The sequence below is a fragment of the Hippocampus comes genome, unplaced genomic scaffold (genome assembly GCF_001891065.2).
Source record: "Hippocampus comes isolate QL1 unplaced genomic scaffold, H_comes_QL1_v1.1 scaffold167, whole genome shotgun sequence".
NCBI classification, from domain to species: domain Eukaryota; kingdom Metazoa; phylum Chordata; class Actinopteri; order Syngnathiformes; family Syngnathidae; genus Hippocampus; species Hippocampus comes.
Genome location: NW_017805502.1, coordinates 552,410 through 575,035, shown reverse-complemented (window position 1 = coordinate 575,035; position 22,626 = coordinate 552,410). Strand labels below are relative to the sequence as shown.

Here is a 22,626-nt window from a genome sequence, read left to right as displayed (position 1 = left end):
TATATATATATATATATATATATATATATATATATATATTATACTGTGTGTGCATATATATATATCATTTACCGAACCGCTTCATCCTCACTAGGGTCGCTGTGGGGGGGTGCTGGAGCCTATCCCAACTGACTTCGGGCAATAGACTGAACTGAAGTCTAAAGTCATCCTTTTGATGCGCTAAACATCACCATTCTCGTTTGTTCTTGTTTTGGTTGTTTTCATGTTTTTTTTCTCTACTCTGTTGTTCTCGACCACATAACATCATGACTCACATACCCATCTAGCTCATATCCTTTTTCTACCACCAGACATCAAAGCTTGCAGTCATAAAGTTTACTGTCAGCATAGCAATCAAAAGAACTTTAAAGCTAGTTGGATGTTTCCAGAGCCTCTTAAACCGACAGTAAGTGTTCCTGGTCCATGTCCGAGCGCTGAGGGGCGGCCCTTGTGGGAGGGAAAAACTAAAACCACAGTTATGCAAAAGCCACGCTCCCAGATCATCATCTTGTGTTCCAAGTAACTGGAAGAGCACATCTGGTCAGTCGGGCCCCCCAAAATTCACACTCCCCTGCCCTCCTTTACTCCACAGGGGCTCGTTAAGAAGCCCCTACCCCCGAGACTCTGTAAACTCATTAAGCCCCCAATTGAAGCAGTTTAGCAAGGAGCCAAAGTCTCAACCATTGTCTCTCAACTGACATGTCTGTTTGGATGACCTTTGACATCCCAGCAAGTCAGTGGTGAGGCAAACAGCGGCTTTTAAGAAGGTGTTTAGGTGAGCAATAACACACACTGCCCCCAACTCAAGCCGCCCCAAATCCTGTGTGTTTGTTTTGTTCCACTGGGGAAGGTAACAAGTTTTTTTCCCTGAAGGAAGGGAAAGAACATCCTGTTCTCTTTGTTTAGATTACGACGTCGACTCGCTTCTGACCCGCACAGGTGGTGTCACATGGGAGTAGAGCAGTCTGGAAAGTCACTGCTGTCTGCTGAATTTGGATGGTGCGATTCTGTCGCGAAAGATGAAAATCATCAATGTTGAATTTGAGGTTACTTATCCCCTGAGCCAGCATACAAATGAACAAAAAGACACCCTCATCCAAAAAGATGAACAGCGTCACACTCAGAATGTTACAATTGAAAAAAGAGCCCCTCTATCCCCCAAAATCTCATTCACCATGCAAATAAAAAGCATCAACATCTTCCCTCAGGCCCGATTGAAACTATCCTCTGTATTTTTGCAAAACCCTTTCAGGTCTTGGGATCTTCGTCATCAACTACATGTATTCTGATGTGAAATCTGGTTGTTTTAGTCAGGATTCTGCTAACATATATTTTAAACTTTTAATTTAGCAAATTCCTGTTTAATTCAAATACATTCCAGTTAATTCCCATCATGGAAAGATTATATAAATGTATATAAATGTACATAACCACCACACGGCTGACTAGGGACGCTGGGCAAAGATCTGTAATTTTCAAGCCAGAGCCTAATTACACTCTTTGAAACATTATGCCAAAGCCCGAAAGTAAGCAGAGCTGCACTGAGTTTTGCTAGATGCAGAGCTTCGCATTAGCTTCTGATAAGCGATTGGTGATGATGTGCTGACTCGACTCCACAAAATATGAATACACTCCATTAAAAACTCAGGGCTCAATTTGCAGGCAATCCGAATTCTGAATCTCAATTGCATGAAACAGGAGAGCCCCCTCAAAGCAGATTGTCATTAAGACAACCTGGGAACTGTTCTCCTTTGTAGAAGAAAAACCTGAGTATTTCTGCGATTTTCCTTTTTAACACAGTACGCTTTGAGGAGTTGATGAATAGAAAACAGAACTAAAAAGCATTTCCTTTCTGTCTCTTCAGCACCAGAGTGTTTCCCAGGAGGCCATCGCACACTGCGAAACCCCTACCGGAGCGTCGACTTTGACTCCACTGAGATCCAGAATACAGCCATTCAGGAGCTGGTTTGTGACCACTCGCTGGCACCGGGCTGGTACCGATTCAAGATCGACAACAAGCCGGCTGAGATGCCGACCACCTGCATAGAGGTACTGTATGTCCAAATTGCTGTTACGGATGGTGATGATGACATAACAGCACACCAAACAATAGCCGCATTCACAGCAATAGCCATGATATTATTCTGAAAATGTTTAGAAAAGACGTCAGAAGGATGAAGAGGAAGGGAAGCACAGAGGTTCACGAGTCTCAGGGCCCTTGTTCCTTTTTCTCTCTCGGCCAGATGAATCGTTGCGGGACGCAGGCACCCGTGTGGCTCTCACTGAAGGGCAAATCCTTACCTAGGCCTGGCGAGGTGCTCCAGTTGTCTGCCTGTGCCACCTGGCAGTTCTTTCATGGCAGCACCAAAGACTGCTGCCTCTTCCGCATCCCCATCACGATTCGCAACTGTGGCAACTTCTTGCTCTACTATCTGCAGCCCACTCAAGGATGCATGGGATACTGCGCGCAAGGTGTGCGCATTTGCTTCATAGTCCCGATTGGAGTGTTTGTCCACGTGTAACCAAAATCTGTCTGCTGTTCAGTTGCTCCAACTTTGGCACCTGGATTCTGCCCACCGGGTGAGGTGGAGGTCAACGGTCGGTGCAAAGGTGAACTAAGTTAAGAAGTATAACTATGTTGACAGACTTCTATGCAGCTGCCCTAACTGTCAGATTGCCTCCTTGCCGATAGCCGCGCTCCCGTCGTTGCCATCTCGGCCCATCATCAACTCAGAGCTAATCGGCCACAGCATCTATTTGAAGTGCTCCTTCATCCCGCCGGCATCCAGTCACCTGCTCGGCTTCCATGTGGTTTGGGCACGGCACGTCGACTACAGCATGAAGGCCGAAATCCACCAAGAGTCTACATTGAAGACCTTCTCGCTGCTGGAGATAGACGGCGTTCACTTCAGACTAGGAGAGACGGTAATACTTGCCAGATGCCCTTTTCAGTTTGACCCCTTAGTGGATGAAGTTGACCCCTTGTAGCCAAGGTTTAGTGCTCCAAAGGACAGCAGAGAGCAATGGGAAGGCTGTGTGTGTGTGTGTGTGTGTGTGTGTGTGTGTGTGTGTGTGTGTGTGTGTGTGTGTGTGTGTGTGTGTGTGTGTGTGTGTGTGTGTTTGTGTGTAGGGAGGGAGTTGCATAAGAAGCTGCAGCTTAGCTTTGTCTTCTTCACTCCTGTTATTGATCATTGCTGTTGCTTTAAATGTCCAAACTACAACTTGAGGGACATTTGCATCCTTTGTGATGCCAAGAAACTACTTTCAAAATGGTCAGCTTACTACCGATAAATTATTTGTCTTATCTCCTTTCACAGAAAGCTGTGATGTAGAAGTTTTTCAAGGTAACTAAGAAAAACATAACTACTTGCCTAAGAAATGAAGAATGTCAAGTTAGTTCTGTATGTGAGCGTAAGAGGAAAAAGTCTGAACCTCCCCGCTTAAAACGTTCAAATAATGAGCCTTTGAGGGATGACAAAAGTAAAGGCAGCAGTGGATCCAAAAGCGAACCGGCGACAGTTGGCAGAGTTTAAAGGGAGTGTTTAAATCGAGAGAGAGGGTCTGATGATCCAGCTCGGGACACAATGGTGGCTTGCAAACAAGAAGGTAAAGCTCCAGCTTAGGGTAGCAGAGCTGAGGGCGAGAAGAAGGAATGGCACAAAGCACAAGTGTGGAATCAAGTAGTCCGTGGAGGAAAAAGTTCAAAACGGAAAGGAAAGCATGTGCACTTGTAATGGCCGAAATACCACTCAGAATACATGAATCATATGGCACCCGCTAGCAGATCGGCAGAGGTATCACACACGGGAGGATCACTGCTGATCAGCTGCAGGTGTGGGAACACCCTCCGAAAATTACCTGGCCCAGCCTGATAATTAAAAGAAAAAGACAAACAGAAGTCCCCGTAAGTGGACTCGCCAAAATAAATGACCAAGTGACAATAAATACACAGAAGGAAGAGGGTCTGTGACAACACATCACAGAGACAGTGCCATGTGCAAGGTTGTAATCTTCTCGTCAGTCGAAGGAACGAGTGGCGACATGCTTTTTGCGCACCATCGGTGTCACGATTGGAGGAGTAGGAAGCACCTTTTAGCATTACGTACATTGTTGATAATAACACGATAATGTGTTTAGCAGTTCATTTCCTGGAGCAATTACTTGTTACCAGGAAAGATGAAGAAGTGACACTGAGGTGAAGTCATCCTCGCAGCTCGCCGCCGCACAGCTGCGGACCGCCGGGTTGCCATATTTGGGCTCTGGGGTGGGATTAGTCGTGTCTGCAACATGCTTCAGTAAGCTCGCTCACAAGGCCATTCGCGACATAACTTTGATTGGGGAGCGAGGTCCAAGGTCAGTTTAATGTTGTCATTGTGCCAGTGGGGAAATGTTTTGATGGATGACAAACATTTTGTCTGGAACGGGAGAAAAATAAAGTTCGCGTGAGACCTCACAAATCAAGGACTGTTGATTTTTGTCTTGTAGTTCTCGTGCAGCGTGTCCGCATTCCGAGTCAATGTCAACCACAGTCGATCTTCTGCTCGGAAGAGTGAGGCCTTCTACGCTGGGCTGAAGGTGAACAGGCAATCTGGTTTGAAGTGAAAGCAGAAAAGTAGCAAACCCCCATTTGCTTTTTCTCTCAAGTTTTCTGTGGAGTCGCTCCACATAGCGGAGAATGGCGAGGAGCATGAGGTCAGAATCCACAGCACTGTGCCTCTCCCCTGCTACGACTTCAACCGGTGCGGAGTCCCCCTGGTGTTGAGTGTGCACGAACCAGGTGAGATTAGCTGCTTTGAGCTAATCAGCAATGTGTAAAATATACAGGAATTCTGAACAGCCATTTCACTCAACTAAAACAGGCAGACTGGTTTTGCATGTGTATATCAATGGATGGATGATGTACTGTCTGCTGCATGGATCATAATCACAGCAATAGTTTTCTTTTAGATCAGTGGTTCTTAACCTTTTGTTAGAGGTACCGAACCCAACCAGTTCATATGCACATTCACCGAGCCCTTCATTAGTGAAAAATAAAAATATGAATTAAAAATTTTTTTTTTTTTTTACAAATTCAAGACATTTTAAAAAAACACATTTATTAAAAACTGAAAATAACTTCAACAGAATTTCAAGACATAAGTATAAGTTTTTTTAATTGTGCACAAAATGAACCAGCCAGTGATAGCCAAGCTGGCGTGTCGTGACCAAATAACATCTTGAGTCGGGTGTGTCTTAACCTCAATGGCAGAGGCTCTGTCGAACCCCTGAGACTGATTCACCAAACCCCTAGGGTTTGGTCGAACCCAGGTTAAGAACCACTGTTTTAGATGAATAGTTATAAACAAGTACCAACTCTAAAAAAATACTTTGCGCACCAAGTATCGCCACAATGACTATTAAAACACTTTGAGAAATTGCAATTTTCTTGTTGCTAAAACCCTTTTTACAGTAACTTGAAAAATACTTGAACGAACGTATATGTAATAATATGAAGAGGCATTCCTATGATTTCACAGACATAGCGGCCCCCTGAGGAAATCCGTAACTATAATGTGGCCCATGACAAAATGTATTTTGACCCCCTGATATATTTATTGTATTGCATGTGTTGCACCACCCAAAGAATAGACCCGAGAGATGTTAGCATGATGGAGCGCACAAACTGTAGCCGCTTTCACGTTGCATTCCTGAGAAGTCGCTAAGTCTCGGTTGTAACAGTAGAGATTTTTAATATGAAGTTTTTATGACACCATCCATCACTGTCAGGTTTATGATTGAATAATATGTAGTGTATGTATGTATAGACAAACACATATACATACTAGTCGTGATTAAAACGTAACATTGCTTCCTTACATGGCATTGCACTCACGCCTTACCCTCTTCGCCCTGGTGTCCACAGATGGCCTTGGACACGAGGTCTCCAATGTGGCGCTGTCTGCCTGCCAGGTGCAGCTCCGTCCGACCGCCTGTAGTGAGGGAAGCTGCGGCCAGGCGTCATTCTTCATCACCGCCGTCACTGACTTCATGCGCGATGGAAACAGGATCAGTTTGATCAGCGTCCTGCCTGAACACAGCACATCGCGCGTGTGGAGTAGCTACATTCCAACATCACTGAAAGTGAGTTCTTATTGATGTTCCATACATAAAACATTCAATTCTGGTGCCTGGTTCCTTCACTACGTCTAATGAGAACACGTTTAAGGGGTTTCCAGCTTTTTTTAGGAAATTCTGAAAGTTTTAAGTGAAAGTGTGGTTGCTTCTTGTGGATTTTAAAGTAAACAGACATATTATGGAAAATGTATTCTTGAATTGCTTGGCTATAAATATTTGCGTCTCTCGAGTGCCTGCTGTGAAACTGGGCAACCAAGTAAATCTGTTATCTGCCCATTTCTGAAAATGTGTCGTGTGTGAGAGAGCCACATTTTCCAGATTTGTGGGGCTGATATTAATATTATTATTATTATTATTGGTAATAGTAGTAGTAGTATTACCACTTCTTCGTGACTTTCTAGCTTGGTTGGACAAATATATATGTAGAGCCACTTTCAAGAACTACACTGTTTAAAATGCGACCTCAATGAAACACTAAGTCAAAGTCTATCAGGCAAGCAGAGCGTTGAGTGTTTTTTTGGATGCAGCTTCTGATAAGCACCACCTATTTCTACTTCTAGTACATTGACAGTGCGGGTGGGGAGGATTTATATAAAGCCATGTGTCCACTGTGCCACATGCACACAGTGTAGTGTATGAGTGTGTTTTTACAGGAGCTTACTTTTTTTTCCACATTCCAGGCTCTGATTCCGCAAGTAGTAGCCATTCAAGTCACAATATTAAGTCTTCCCCCCTAGCCATAACAAAAGCTGGATTCATAAAATGTCTCAACAGTATGTAGGGTGGGTATACAATTGCTGACTTGCAGAAGATAATGTGCTACTTTCGGTATAAAAAAATTCTTGATCCTTTTGATCAAAGTATGGCACAGACATGTTATTAAGACATCTGGAAACTGTTCCAAATTGTGAATAAACAATGCAGAACATCCTTAACGTGATGTGGGCAGTTGGACTAATGGAGACTCTTGAGATTTTTGAAGAACTTCCAAAGCCTCTTCAGAATGAGTTAGGAGGTCCTTGGGGAATGCTGCGGGATCACTGAAGGTCAAGACTTTAATGAAGGCAACTCAATTTAATGTAACATTGGAGTACAACTTATTTAAACGGCAGTATTCTCTCTTTACATAAGATGTACAAGATATGAACTACGTCATGAGACTTTTGGAGAGGTCAATGATGATCTTCTTACATGATCATTAGGTTTGGTTTTGACAACTTGTGGGTGCTGAGACAATTTCACCATCTGTTTTTCATGAAAACATCAAAGCCAGGGGTCAAAATGTCAATGGCAAACCCCCTTTTGTCTTTGGTGTCCTATTCCCACCTAAAGGTCACAGTTCAGGATGTTCCCACCTCTATCTGCTACTCACTGACAGACCCACATGTCATTACGCTGGATGGCAGGTATTTGAAGGACAGAGAAGACCTCATCAAAAGACATATTCACCAGCTTTCTCTCACATGATCGCACAGGCACTATGACAACCACCAGACCGGTACGTTTGTGCTGTACCGGAGCCTCGCCAGGGACTTTGAGGTCCACACCCGGCATTGGGACTGCGGCAGCCGACATTACGCCGTGGCTTGCAGCTGTGGCATTGCGGCGCGAGAGGATAATGATGTGGCCATCGTTGACATGTGCAATGGCCAACAGCAGGAAACAAGGCCAAAGCTGACTGTGAAAGGCCTCGGCGGAGAGCACAACGGTAGCCGCCGTGTCCGTGTTTTGGAATCTCATCATGGGAAGAAGGTCACTGTAGGTATCCAGTCTTGCAAATCATATCAATATTTGCGTGACACAGGACATTTCACCATGACGTTATACATACTGTGAGCCAAAAAGTGAAGGATTCTGGAATGGCACCACAAGTAAACAAACCCTTCCATGTCATTTGACAAAGGCAGAGTGGTTGAGAAAATATCTACAGGATCTATTTCAAAATTCAAAAAAATCCAAATAAAAATATCAGCTTTTTGAGGCATTTCTGGCGGCGCAACACCAAACACACAAGTTTTTGTCAGGGGCTTGATTCAGGTCAGTCGTAGTCACTTGTGTTCTGCCACCTGGACGTCTCTGAGCATTTATTTTTTACAAACATTTTGAAGTGTCCGATAAGGAGTCGCATTGGCTGCTGCCACTCCTATTGCAGATAATCTTTCCCTCTGGGGCCTTTGTCCGAGCCGATGTTGACGACTGGGGGATGAGCTTGTCTGTCCGGGCACCAAGTGTTGACTACGGCAAGACGCAAGGCCTCTGTGGTACCTTTGATCGCAATAGCAACAATGACATCCATGGTTACAAAGGCGTCCATGGTGACTTGCATGCATTCATAGAGGACTGGAGGTGGGTCACATGATCATTTACTGTCGCTGTGTTGTTGGACTTTTACTCACGTGTTAATGTTTTGGTTAGGATAGCTCCTGGTGAGAGCTTATTCGATAAAACGCCCCCAGGTTCGAGACAAGAAGAAATGAGACCCTTCTGTCACTGCCAGAAAGGATACAGTTCTCTTTCCTCCTCCGATGAAGGAGTCAGGCATATGTCTGGTCTCCTCACTCACTCTGACTGCATTGCACAGGAAAATGTGGATTATACTACTCTGTTTTCCTCACTGGATACGACATTGGAATATGTCAAGGGTCTCCAAAGAAAGGGAATAAATCTGAACGTGTCCTCCAGTCAGCCCTTGGAGGGGAGGGCCCATCATTTCAGTGTGCACAATGATGAAGAATTCAGAGATGACCATTCGCGATCTGATGACAGACTCATGAGACAGACAATGTTCAAGTTCCAGTCGGCCTCTCAAAGCATCAGGCAGGCTGACCTGGAGCACCTTGCCTACTTCTTCCCCGAGGATCACCTCGTAAAAGCGCGACTACAAGTCCAACCTCGGTGGCCCACACCAAGTGGCCTGACCTCTGGCAAAGCACTGGACGTGTGCCACACAGCTTTGTCCAATTCCACAATTGGCACCGTGTGCCGTGAGCTGCTGGGACGTCGCCTTGAAGAGGCTGTGAATCTCTGCATCCTGGACCTACAATTAAAAGATGACCTGGGCTGGGATGAGGCAATGCTACCCTACCTAGCAAACGAGTGTGAGCGGAGGCTGCTGGAAAACAGGGCCCAAAGAAACCACGGAGTGCTGGGTCACCCAGAGGAGGTGGTGACAGCACTGCGCTGCCCCAATTTCTGCAGCGGCAATGGAGAGTGCACAGAATTTGGCTGCCTGTGTCACCGAAGCTTCAGTTCATATGACTGCAGCGTGACCATCGGTGAGTGACTTCCATCACAATACTTGGAGTTGAATGCTCTTTACTGAAAATTCCTGTCTCTGTTTCACATCGGCAAAGGCCAGCCAGTAGAGCTAATTGGTCTGGAAAACGGCGGCCTATGTGACCTCAGAACATTTGACTGCCGGAAAGTACGGGTCTTCGGTCGGGGCTTTATCGAGTCACCTGACCTGAGCTGCCATGCCACCAGACTGAAGGTGAGAGACCTCCAGGTTCCTTTCGAGCCTATGTTTCCATCAAGCAGCATGATTCACTTCAGTATGGTATGCAATATTTAGTGTTTCCAACATTAAAAGTTGCAAAAGATCAAAATAAGCAATTTTGCCCATCCCGGTTCACTGGTAGGTTACACTCTGACACGAGTTCATATCCATCTCTCTAAATGTGGACATGTGCCTCTCCAGTATATGAATGGCGTTTGGCTTCCAGGCGAAAAACAGAGAACAAGAGCCACTTTCCTCAGCTCCAAAGCATTGGACTGTGGCGTCCCCTCATTGAGCAGTGAAGCCATCAGCACAGAAGACTTTATGATGGATGACAAACCGTATGCACGTTGGGAGATTAGGGTAGACAGCTTTAATCTCCTAACTAGAGTTGTTTCTTGTATGTTGTATGCAGCCCTAACTGTTCCCCCAACCTTCTCTTCAGGTGACCAACGATGGCTCGCATTACAGTTTAGCCAAAGTACTGACAATATATGACGGCAGTTGTCAGGTGTGCACAGAATCTCGCTCAGGAATCTGTAAATTAAAGGTAATTTACATGTTGAACAGAAAGCCATGCCACAATCTCTTGGTCTTCATATGTTAAGTGATGGTGAATTACCTTTGTGGACAAGAAAGTAATGGTCGGGGGGGGGGGGGGTCTACTGATGACCAAAGCAGACATTGTTTGCCCTTTCCCAACACATGACATCTGCTTGTGACCATAAAAAAAGCCAAGTGGGCTTTGTTGTCACTGGACCAGGTTTTACAGAACATGGTCACAAAGAGAAGCCAACCTAAACTTGCCACAAGTCGAGATGTGGCTTTTGATGGTCTATTTCTTTGTGAATGTGTCTCTGGCAGGACCGGACGTGTAACATTGACGGAATGTGCTTTGCAGAAGGAGACACAAATCCAGGAAGTCTATGCCTGCTCTGCGACCCGGACACCTCCAAATTTACCTGGTCGCTCAACCAAGGTATGGTACTGGGCCTCCATAAGTCTTTACGGTCTTGTCATTAGTGGGGAGATCAGTCGTTAAGTGACTGCAGGAATGTCCACAATTACCACAAACATGTTCATATGGCTGCAAGCCTCAACACACAGCAGCAGCAGCAATGGGGGGTCCACATCGGCGCTTGCGTCCTTTTATGACGTTGTAGTGTTTGTGTTCTAGAGGCACTGCTTCTGCTGCTAAAAGACAGACAGCGGTAGATCTTACTGTGAGGTCAGCCCACTGGGAGCCTGTTTTCCTCTCTTAGCAGTTGAAAGGTGCTTTCCCAGAATGCACCTGTTGTTGAACCTCCACAGGAAGTATATGACATGCTTGATCATGTTAACGCTTACCAACACTGACAGAGTCTCCAAAAATAGATTCAACAAAACAATCTGGAGAAAACTATTTTATCTAAACAATTTTTTTTTTCCCAGTCAACCAGCCGCCCACCTTCCATCAACCTCAGGGCGAGCTCCGTACATTTGCCGGAGAAAACTTTGTCTTCCAGTTCGCCGCATCAGACCCAGAAGGTTCAGCCCTGCTCTTTCAGCTGGTCACCGGACCAAAGGGTGCCATCCTCTCACCTGCTGGGCTCCTTATTTGGAGGGTCCCATCACCTCCCGATGATGAGTGGATTCAGTCAACCTTTCACTTCACGCTATCAGATGAGTGCAATGCCCAAAGCACTTTCAAGGTTCAGGTAGCTCCACATAATAAAAGAGAATAATCACCAAAATGATGCAAAGGATTATATTTATCAGATGCACATTACTGGTTTGCTCCTGCATAGATCCATGTGGTGCCATGCGGATGTCAGAACAGCGGCACATGTGAGACTGATTTCACTTACCCTGCTGGCAGTGGAAAGTACCTGTGTGTATGTCCTGACGGGAAAGAGGGCGACCTCTGCCATGAAGATGTAGACAAATGTTTGTCCGCACCTTGTGCAGAAGGAACATGCATTAACACTGGTGGTGGATTCAGATGCAACTGTCCTGAAGGGCTGACAGGTAACGCAGTTTCATTATCCATCTGGCGTCCTGTGGTTTACTTCTATGTCTCTACAGGTGCAACATGCCAGGAAGATATAGACGAGTGTAAGCGGACACCATGTTTCCCAGGAGTCCACTGTCTTAACAGTCATGGTTCCTACAACTGTGGTCCTTGTCCCCAAGGCATGCCGGGAAATGGCACAAAATGTCCTGGTAAGAATGTTCATACTCTCACAACCTTTGGACACATTCAGCGCTCAAAACATCAAAACATAATCAGTCTCCTTCATAAAGTGTACATGAAGCCAACCACCGTCCCACCCACATTGGCTCCAGGAACGACTGTCCCCAAGGTTAAAGAAGTTCGGATGCAGAGCGCAACTGCAATTCCCCCAAGAATCCAAGTTGCCAAGATCATGCCAAGAGCGGAACCCTTTGGACTGCCAGAGTCCCCACCCACAGCATGGACGAGAATTAGCTTGAGCTCTGTCCTGCAGATTCATACAACCAGCAGCACTTCCAAGAATACAACCGGGATAGCACCTGACCCAGTCAAGGCTGGTCCGTCTCAAAACAGCACCACTAATGAGAAGAAAACCAATGTGATGCAGAACTCAGGAAAACCAGCTGCAGGTGAGGTTTTACTTGGAGGCCGGCCTCTGGCAAAAGTTGTAATAAAATGAGTGGAACTAGGAGATGACCCCTCTCTTGACATAACTTTTGTCTCTCTTGATTAATTTTTTTTCTGCCTGTCACTGTCACAGCAACGTGCACCAGCAGGCCTTGCTTCCCTGGGGTCCTATGTATCAACAGGAGGCCGCCGCATGTCGGCTACGTTTGTGGTCGCTGCCCACCCGGCCTTCACGGCAATGGGCGGATCTGTATGAAGAGTGGCAAGGCTGGTAAGAAGGTTGAACATAGTGGGAGTCCAGTTTCATTTTACTCAGGACTCAGTCAAAATCCTGTCATCTTCTCTACTTCTTCAGCACCCAATCACCTTTCACTTGAGCAGAAAGTAGGCCCAAAGAGTCGATCCTCGCACATTAGCAGCAAGGTGTCCAGCCCTCACTTACCCTCCCTACCTTCCAGAGACGGCACCAAACGCTTATCTGTCACTAGAGATGCCACATTACGTCGAGCTTCACCTTTAAGGAGGGGAGGTGGTACCGGAAGGCGGCAGGTGGACACTGTTGATGTTGTTCGATCAACGATGAGTGCTCTTTCTACTGCTGCCATCTACAGAGACAACGCGACACCCTCCAAGGGGGTTGTGGTGCCCCGTGTGACAGACCCAAAAGTGAGTCTCATCTAGATGAAAGCATCATGTAATTCAAAAACTAAACCATCTTCTGTTTGTGGCCATGTCTTAGCCGCCTGAACAAGCCGCACCCTACAAAGTAACTCCAGCATCTCCTCGCATAATCACTCAGCCTGGCCTTGTGGCAAAACCCAGACAGACAAAACCTCCACTTCTCAACTACTTTGAGTCCAGGCCTTGGACAAGACCTGCACGGCCTCTTGAAGTTTTGTCTGACTCCCTGCCCGAGTCCGAGTTATCTGCAGACAGGGAAGAGGCCGTATTGACCCTGACGACACCCCGTCATACCCCACCTCTCCAGAGCACATCTTCTATCCAAGCGCGGATCAGTAGTCATGTGACGGAAAAGGAACACATCCTGCCATGCGCTGATCAGCCATGTTTTCCTGGTGTCCAGTGCGATACAGCGTTGGACGGCAGTTCCCGCTGTGGCCGCTGTCCTGCTGGTTTCACCGGTGATGGAAGGATGTGTCGAGGTGCGTTTGAGTTTATTAATTAACCATGATTTGACTGGTTTGGTGCTTCTGTTTCAATTGTCCTCTGCTCATGTGTTCCAAGCTGTTTGCAAGCACACGTGCGGACGGAACATGGAGTGCGCTGCTCCCAATGTGTGTCTCTGCAAGGCAGGTTACTCTGGTTCAGACTGTCAAACTGGTAAATTGCTAATTCCATTTAAATACTCGCTGTTGAGGTGGCTTCATACAAGTTGTTACATTTGAAGGTTCATCACGGCAATGTTCAGGCGAAAAGGCAGGTGGAGCCAGCCGCAGGGAATGAATTCAAGGGAATCCCAAAAAGCATTTACCAGTATTAAGCTTTACACGATCACCACTCAGCAAGTTAAAAAAATCTGTATATTTTTTCCATATATATATATATTATATATATATAGATAGATAGATGGATATATATAGATATATATACGATCACCGATCCGAAAGGATGCACCAACCCATCCAATCTGTTTAAACAAGTTGTTTTTTTACTGTACAGTTGATACAGAAGATTAGGACCGGCGCACAAATAGCCAAAATGTGTGTATGAATACCATTGAAATGCATTTGTGAAAGTAATAACAATTAAAACCTAAAAATTTTCCCGAATACACTGTTCAACCTTATCTGCAACAGCCAATCATGGCATTACTGAAAATAAGGTTCGGTGGGCAAGCATATAAGCCATGAATACGTCAATGTGTGCATGTGAGAGTCCTGCACATTTTTCTAAGTTTGGTATTGTGTAATGTTGTAAGACGTGTTTTGTATTTTATGGACGATGTATTTCTCTCGTGAAGTGACATAAGCTTTGTCATGTGCGCCTCTATGAAGAAGAAAACACCCTAAAATCCCTAATACTGTATTTGGGTAATCATTCTAATATTTTCAGAGGTTGATGTGAGCATAAAGTAAAGATGTCAACATAAATTTTGGTAACCATCGATTGCAGTTTTGGCACATTGGGCGACGTTTAGGGTCCTTCATTAAGGAATTAGACTGCCTTTCCAGCAGCTCGTCTACTTTTTGTTCTACTTTCTTCCATTCATAACTTTGCTGCTGTAAATTGGGAATTTCTCTATTGTGAGACGAATAAAGGTTTTCTTGTCCTTATTCTTATTCTTAATGGTGCATCACTGTACGCCAAGTGAGGACGGACATATTACATTAGTGTTGGCAACTAAAGAGGCATTTGAACTGTTTAATACAAGATTCCATGGGAGCCATAAACTCTTTGGAATTCTAAAATGAATATAAATATTATTTTCCTTTCACTTTTCAATTCTGTAGCAGACAATTGTTGAAACAGGTCAGCGCGATATGTCAGCAAAATAGGGTAAAGTGCTCATCTCTGCTTTCAAGCAAAGCCAACAAAACAACTGTCAAACACAGCAGCAAAGAAACTTTGGGAGCAATCTTACCACAATGACACGAAAGGCAAACAAATTCACAACAGAAAAATGAACTGCTTTGTCACAGATCATGATATAAACTCTTTCAATCTTTTTTTTTTCCCCAGCAATTTGTGAACCGGAGTGTTTGAATGGCGGGGCATGTATCGCTCCAGGGATTTGTCAGTGTCCCACAGGCTTTCATGGAGAGACTTGTCAGGAAGGTAAAGATTCATTTGATCATCGGGGTCGAGCAGAACCTCCACACAGCTTCTTGCCACTAATGAACGTCAATGTGTGTAGCTGTGTGCAGGTTGCCGTGTGAAAACGGAGGCACATGCACAGGATTGCAGACATGCTCATGTCCTTATGGTTTTGTTGGGCCGCGATGTGAGACCAGTGAGTTCACGGCCACTGGAACTTCTCTTCCTGTTTTGAGTCAAGAACAGTTGTATTGTCGATTTATTTATTTTGGTTTGAGTTATGAGCAAGTTTTTGATATGCTGCAGCTCCAACGAAGTGGGAGGGAAAAAAAGAGAGTTTATTGAAAGGTACAAACAGCCTAACACGCCAATACTAAAATGAAAACGCTCACCCGCAGCTAAAATAGGCCAAGGCTAACTGGCCATATTTCTGACATCACACACTAGGCCACGGCCCTTAAAGGCACATGCAACACTACATATGTTGTTGTTAGATTGGATTTTGGATTGGATTGCTTAATTGTCATTACACGTTCGTGCAACGAAATGTCACTTAACAGGCACGCTGTGCACAAGAAACATGAAAAACAGGGACTCTGTTTGTCCCAGTGTACAGTAATTACACCTTATAAAGCCAGTTTGTTGCTTTACGGTCTCTTCATGTTTTGAAATGATTCCATGCAATTTAAATGCGAGTAAACCTCACTTTGTGGTATTTTTGTGGAGGGCTGCAACGGATTTATGTGCATTTCAATTTCAATGGGGAACATTGATTTGGTATGTAGTTTTGTTCAACTGAGTTACATTTGAATGAATGTAACAAATGAAAATGTCAAGTCAAGGTAGCACTTCAGTATGTTTCCCCCTTTTTAGATCTATGATAAAGCATACTTAGCCATTTTTAAGAGTTAAGGGTGTGCATATGTTTGTGTTGTTGGTCATAGTGGTTTGCAGCCACCACTGTCACAACAGTGGCCGGTGTGTCTCGCCAGATGAGTGCAAGTGTCAGCCTGGTTGGAGTGGACCTTCCTGTGAAACTGGTGAGCATGGATAAGAGATCAGCGTTCTGCGTGTGTACTTGCGATGCAACTGCACAGGTAACCCACGGCACGGGCCGTACTTTGGTTTTTGGACCACGGTTTCAATTTCACATTGAACAAATAGCAGTGTCACTGGTCCACAGGATAATATAGAACTTTTCTTTTAAGACAAGTTAAGTTATTACACAACATATACACTACTTGTATAGTCTTTGAGGTTAGGAATTACAACGCTGAAGAAATGCATACGGCAGGCCACAACATAACACGGATCAAGCATTTTCAGTCAGAGACAGGTCAAAATGTTCCCACTGAATCTCTAATGTGAATTATGCTGCCATGATGTCTCCATGTTGGATTTGTGTAGCACTTTGCTCTCCAGTCTGCCTGAATGGAGGTTTGTGCATTCGGCCCGACATCTGCGAGTGTCCTCTGGGTTTCTACGGTGCCCATTGTCAAAATGGTACGTGCAAAATGATGACGAGTATTGCTATCGTTTGGCCTCTGAACCACTGATGGTAGCTCCTCCGTTTGCAGCCATCTGCACACCACCTTGCAAGAATGGTGGTCTGTGCATGAGGAATAACGTCTGCTCGTGCCTGCAGGGATACACCGGCACACGCTGTGAACAAAGTCAGTCACCAGCTGTTTTTACATTGCCTTCTTGACAAATAGCACTCTTGTGGAAAGTTCCTTTCAGTTATGTCTGGATAAAAATCCAAGTACAGTCACACAAAATAACTTGGGACAAAGTTATTTTGTACAAACTAAATTCCAATGAAATTAGGACATTGCCCATCTATCCATCCATTTTTTAATTAGATTTTCCTTACGAGGGTCACGAGCGCGCTGGAGCCTATCCCACCTGTCTTCAGGCAGTAAGCTGGGGACACCCTGAACTGGTTGCCAGCCAATGGCAGGGCACACATAGACAAACAACAATTCACGCTCACAATCATCCCTACGATAATTTTAGTGTTCCTTTAATGTTTTTGGAATGTGGGAGGAAACTGGAGTACCCGGAGAAAACCCACGCATGCATTGGGGGGGCGTGCAAACTTTGGGACATTGTGTTGAATATAAATACAAACAGAATACCGGGTACAATGATTTGCATATCATGTTCAGCCTGTATTTCATTGACTACACTACAAACACAAGATATTTAATGTTCAAACTGATCAACTTTTTTTTTTCAAATTATCATTTATTTAGAATTGTATGGCTGCAACACATTCCAAAAAAAGCTCATGAGTGACGTTATCACACACGTTAGCCTGGCCATCCAAGAACACACCTATTTTGACTTGACTAGATGAAAAACAATTAAGCTAACCTACCACCATGTGCTTCTTCCTCTGAGACGAGCAGTTTTTGAACGCCAATTGGCTATTTAATCCAACGTGGTCCCGTAGCTTTGCTAACGCTGTGAACTGAATAACACCAAAAAAATAAAATAAAAATACACCTTACTTGCATTTGGTTTTCTTACATTCAGTGACAGAGTATTTGTACTTGTTTCCCACAACCGTCCCTCACCTTCTCTCCAGGCGTGTGCGAGCACATGTGCATAAATGGCGGCCGTTGCGTTGGTCCCAATGTTTGTGACTGTCCATCAGGTTGGCGAGGAAAGAGATGTGACAAACGTAAGAAGCGCTGGGTCTGCGTGTGTATTTTTATTGTTGCCATTTGTTCACCCATGCTGAATCTCTGCGCCTTTTTATTTATTTTTGGGTCCTTGCAGCCAGTTGCGAGCAACAGTGCCTGAATGGGGCTGAGTGCGTCGGACCAAACACCTGCCACTGCACACCGGGCTGGGGTGGAATGTTGTGCCACATCCGTGAGTATCAATCACAACGTGCGCCACACATGCACGTTATCTTAAGGTCCGTTCCACGTTAAGCAGGTCAAGAAACACACTCCTAAGACATGAAAGAAAACTACCTGTGAGTGAACCCCCACCTGAGCATGCATTTGGTCAAAGCACACACACCAAAAAAAAAAAAACTTCCTGTAAGGAAGGAACCTCAAAGAGAAGCCAGGCTCTATGGGATGAGAACAGTTGCCTCGGCCGGTTTGGATTGAGTTGAAGAGGACAGGATAAGGAATGGAGGGGAGATAGAGAGAAAACCGAGTAGAGCAGGGATGGGCAACTTAAATGATGGTGGGGGCGCAATTTTTCATTAGTGCTATTGGGGGGCCACAGAGGTGAACGCACTTGCGAACCAGATTTATGACAAAATGACCTTTTAAATATGGACAAAATACATGCTATTAAAATCTTAAAAGTCTTTTAAAATATATGCTATTAAAATCCTAAAAATTATTTTATAATCTCCAATTTACATGTAAAAGGTTGACTCTTCAAAGAGTTTGAAGCATAAACAACAAAATAACCACATACTGTATTTTTTTCCCCTAGAGCAAAGAGCTGTATAAAAAAAAAATATGCCCATTCAAGGATGGCACAAAACCGCTGAACAGCAAACAAACATTAGGGTCAATAACTCATTTGATGCATTCTCTCACAAAAACAACCTACTCAAAAGGTTAATATGATTGAGGTATTATGTTTGTACTGAATATCATTGCAAATGCACAAAAAAGTATTAATCCTAATTACGTTGTAGTACAGGGCAGTAGAAGACCCAGTGTATGCTCAACTAAGAAACGTTTCCCATCTAGTGGTGTTGATATTAGAATTTAAAACCAGAGCATAGTCACGGTCCCCCCCACCCCTCTGTTCACTATCAGCAATCAGCGTAAATCACGTCAGGACTAATTCATTGTGCCACACGCAATACAGTGCTCACTATTTGAGGTCTGAGTAAATCGAACCAGTTGCCTTTTAAGCCATGTTTCCACCTAATGACTGCCAAAGGACAGTTCTATTCATCGTGTCACTGTTTGGAATTGTTAACTCACAGACCATTGCGGGGTATGTAGGTACTAGGCAGCATGGGAATAACTTTGTCAACTTTACCTAACTCGTGTGACATCATAGCATAGCAGCAACGTTTTGGATACAACAAAGAAGTCGGTGACACAGTAACAAAATGTGGCAGCAAAAGAAAATGAGGGCTCAGTTGATTTACTGAGTGTGCGTGTGTTTGTGCCATTTTTTTCCCAAATGTCAATGTCCAAAAGTCGAAGGGCATGGACGGGTCTCAACGGGGCTGCAGTGCATTCACTCACCATTTGTTTATTCAGGCAAAGAGGTCAACAGTAAAGTTGTGGAAGTTGTGGAAGAAGAAAAATGTTTTTTTTAATTCATCCATCTATTATCTGACCGCTTATCCTCACGAAGGTCGCGGGCGTGCTGGAGCCTATCCCAGTCGCCGTCGGACATTATGGGAAGTACACCCTGAACTTGTTGCCAGCCAATCGCAGGGCACAGATAGACTACCACCATTTACACTCACAATCACACCAAAGCACAATTTAGAGCGTTCAATCAACCTACCATGTATATTTTGGAATGTGGGAGGAAACCGGAATACCCACAGAAAACCCACGTAGGCACAGGGAGAACATGCAAACTCCATACAGGAATGCCGGGGCCGGAATCGAACCCATGACCTCTGCACTGTGAGGCAGTCGTGCTCACCCATCATCCACCGTACCACCTATTTTTCATTTCACAGACAAAAATAAGTGATTTACAAAAAAAAAAAACAATCCCAGAGATAGTGGCTCCAACAGTGTGTGTGTGCGTGTGTGTGCGTGTGCGTGCGTGTGCGTGCGTGCGTGTGTGTGTGTGTGTGTGTACGCGCGCGTGCGTGTCTCATCCCTCAGCTCAATGTCAACAAAAGTGTTTGTACGGAAGCCGCTGTGTGAGGCCCAACGTGTGCGCATGTCGTAGCAGATTCTCAGGTGCTCTTTGCTCAAGGAAGGTAAGAGAAATTTTAATATACATATATATATATATATATATATATATCCCAACACGCGCGCACACACACACACACACACACACACACACTATGCCCTCAGAATAACTAAAGTGACTCAAATAATGTCACGTTTTGATAACAACTAGCCATATTCCCACCCCGGTCAAGCGACTCAGCGTTACCAAGTCTGAAATGTGAATGGGGAACGGGTGTGTTAGATTTGGTAGTACTGCTCTCTGGCAAGGTTGTTATTTTCTAGGGGACAGTGAGTTTATAGTTTTATGCAAACTGCACACTGATTACCGTTACTTACAATGCAATGCAGCAACATGTCATTTCTCATTGTTGTCCCATGAAAAGATGCAATCAAATCTTTTTTTTTTAAATGCAAAGGAATAGTGTACTTCTGATATATATATTTGTTTTCTTCTCCAGCTGTCCATCTAGATTATGAGTCAAGTTTGTGGTGATTCTGAGGTCTCCGCTAATCTTCTTCATCCTCGAAGCCAATATATGAAGAAAAATGATCTATGCTTCCGGGAGAGGGCTCCATCCCAAGAAGGCAGCTATCTCTTTGCTAGCATGATGTTGTGTAATGCCCACCTAAAGTTGATACCATTTTGCCAACATCACTTTTTTTTCCTGTTATATTTAATTTAAAAGGGTCAGTAACATTTAATTGTTAAACTCATCTTTCCATGGATTTATTTGTTGTTGTGTACAGTATATATCTTTACCCAGTAGAATTTATGATGTCATTGTGTAATGCTTGTTTTAGAAAAATACAAATAAAGAAATAATATAATATATTTGTTTCCACCATGAGAGACACATAATATTATAATATGGGTGGGGTGGAAGGACACGGCTCTTTATTATTTTGAGTATTTTACATTTCCTGAAAACTTATATATATATATATATATATATATATATATATATATATATATAAAAGACAATGTTTGTACATGGAACTTGGGAGTTATGTGTCAGATGTTTCTTGAATAAAACAACAATATTAATTTTACTCAAATACATACCTACAGATAGCAAAATCTGAATTTTTGCCTTGGTCTCTCTCTCTCTCTCTCTTTTTTTTTTTTTTAACAGTATGTGAAAACACTTTATACCATTAATTTTGTAGTAGCGTTAAACTTGCCCCAGTGAGTCACTTACATGAATTGTTTGGCACATTTCTGTCAGAATATCTAGCACAGCAAATGGGTCGGTGTGACATTTAACGCCGGATATGTAAATCTGCTATTTCAGCGAATCATTTCAATTTGCATTCTCAATAAATAATGTATAAAAACTACCAAATTCGGACTACTGTATTTAAAAAGTCAGTGCCCAAGAGATGTGCGATGTGCAAATACACGTTTTGAGTACCTGTACCTCAATGTGTTACAATTGGAAAAAAAGACAGAAATGTAAGTTTCTCTCAAGAGCGATACAACAAGCTAATGGCATTGAATTGGAGCGAAGGCCCAAATGCAAAGCTTGACTGGGTCTGTTTTGCTCATTGAAAGTGCAGTTTTGCTCTTGGTGATCTGTACGGCTTGCCCTGCAGTGATGCAGCGTTTGCCTTTGCTGCCCGGATTCAGGGCCAGCAGGTCTCAAGGAAATGAGGATTAAAAGCTTAATGAGGCCACATTAGCTGTGCACCACTTCCACGCTAATGGCCAGTGAATGATGTAAAATAAGCTTTGCTCGAGCATTTGTTGCTGATTTCGAGCTCTTCGAACAGAGAGCAGAGCCTTGTGCAGCTGCCACAGCACTGATCCAGAGGTTTTGATTGACTGCTTTCAAGAATAATCCAGCCCTTTCACCATGCTTTGTGTTTCACTTGCCTTTTTATTGGGAACGGCATCAGCAATCCAAATTGAAGCTTTCGTTCTGAATCCATCTGCTGTCCTCTGGTGGCAAGGAGATTTTCGACAATAACAAGTGCACTGCAGTTTATCTGTCTGTGGCTGTTCGTGTCATGTTAAATTGGGCTCGTTAACGTCATATTTCAAGGGCTGCATTCCGGCCCTCTCTGGCCTCATCTTGGACCTCGAATTTGATTTTTAACTCATTCACTGCCATTTGGACATTTTCAAGACCCACAGTATATTGTGGTCAATCGTTATAAATACACCAAATAACTAATGAAAAAAATAAACTCTCCTTTCACTTGCAGGAAAATAAAGTTTGATTGGACCTATTTCCGTTCTTATCAGCAGTAGAATAAAGAAAATGGAAATGGAGATGATTTAGCCAAGGCAAAATCTTTTATTCCTTTTCCGCCAGGTGAACTCCTTGTTTGTTTTGACACATTTAATAAATGGGGAAAAAAGCTTGTTGCTGCTATCATGTGTTAGATCAGGGGTGGGAAAATTAGTGCTTTAACGGCCACACACACATTATGAATTTCAAAAATGACAGGAGGCCCAGCGCAGTTGTAGATGAGGTTAAAAAAAGACATTAGAATGTGTATGCAAAATAAAGTAAATAATCCCTTTTTTAAATTAATGTAATTTAGTAACTTTTAAAATGTAATTATACAAAGTATGTTAAAAATGCCTTTTTTAACTAACATATTTTTAATTTATTTACAGAAGATGCTTCGCAAACAGCAGCGCAGATCCTCACCATAACTGGTAAAGGTTCATCTTTGTCTCATCAATCACTAAAACTTTGACCCAG

General features: G+C 43.8%; 1 protein-coding gene across 1 annotated transcript in view; it reads left to right on the top strand.

The window, feature by feature from the left end:
* Positions 1–20,839, top strand: part of LOC109520197 (von Willebrand factor D and EGF domain-containing protein) — a 21,713-nt gene extending 874 nt beyond the window's left edge. Inside the window, exons 2-33 of the mRNA XM_019877256.1 lie at positions 1,865–2,049; positions 2,244–2,472; positions 2,545–2,610; positions 2,693–2,925; positions 4,486–4,575; positions 4,645–4,777; positions 5,903–6,120; positions 7,447–7,520; positions 7,590–7,872; positions 8,267–8,460; positions 8,530–9,389; positions 9,468–9,604; positions 9,812–9,973; positions 10,056–10,160; positions 10,475–10,589; positions 11,042–11,307; positions 11,398–11,617; positions 11,675–11,812; positions 11,894–12,232; positions 12,364–12,501; positions 12,586–12,896; positions 12,970–13,393; positions 13,476–13,571; positions 14,931–15,026; positions 15,106–15,201; positions 15,950–16,045; positions 16,413–16,508; positions 16,583–16,678; positions 17,596–17,691; positions 17,790–17,885; positions 19,841–19,938; positions 20,374–20,839. Of these exons, the coding sequence (XP_019732815.1) occupies positions 1,865–2,049; positions 2,244–2,472; positions 2,545–2,610; positions 2,693–2,925; positions 4,486–4,575; positions 4,645–4,777; positions 5,903–6,120; positions 7,447–7,520; positions 7,590–7,872; positions 8,267–8,460; positions 8,530–9,389; positions 9,468–9,604; positions 9,812–9,973; positions 10,056–10,160; positions 10,475–10,589; positions 11,042–11,307; positions 11,398–11,617; positions 11,675–11,812; positions 11,894–12,232; positions 12,364–12,501; positions 12,586–12,896; positions 12,970–13,393; positions 13,476–13,571; positions 14,931–15,026; positions 15,106–15,201; positions 15,950–16,045; positions 16,413–16,508; positions 16,583–16,678; positions 17,596–17,691; positions 17,790–17,885; positions 19,841–19,938; positions 20,374–20,385 (5,798 nt within the window). The 3' untranslated portion in view covers positions 20,386–20,839. The remainder of the gene's footprint in view (positions 1–1,864; positions 2,050–2,243; positions 2,473–2,544; positions 2,611–2,692; positions 2,926–4,485; positions 4,576–4,644; positions 4,778–5,902; positions 6,121–7,446; positions 7,521–7,589; positions 7,873–8,266; positions 8,461–8,529; positions 9,390–9,467; positions 9,605–9,811; positions 9,974–10,055; positions 10,161–10,474; positions 10,590–11,041; positions 11,308–11,397; positions 11,618–11,674; positions 11,813–11,893; positions 12,233–12,363; positions 12,502–12,585; positions 12,897–12,969; positions 13,394–13,475; positions 13,572–14,930; positions 15,027–15,105; positions 15,202–15,949; positions 16,046–16,412; positions 16,509–16,582; positions 16,679–17,595; positions 17,692–17,789; positions 17,886–19,840; positions 19,939–20,373) is intronic.
* Positions 20,840–22,626: the final 1,787 nt, after the last annotated feature.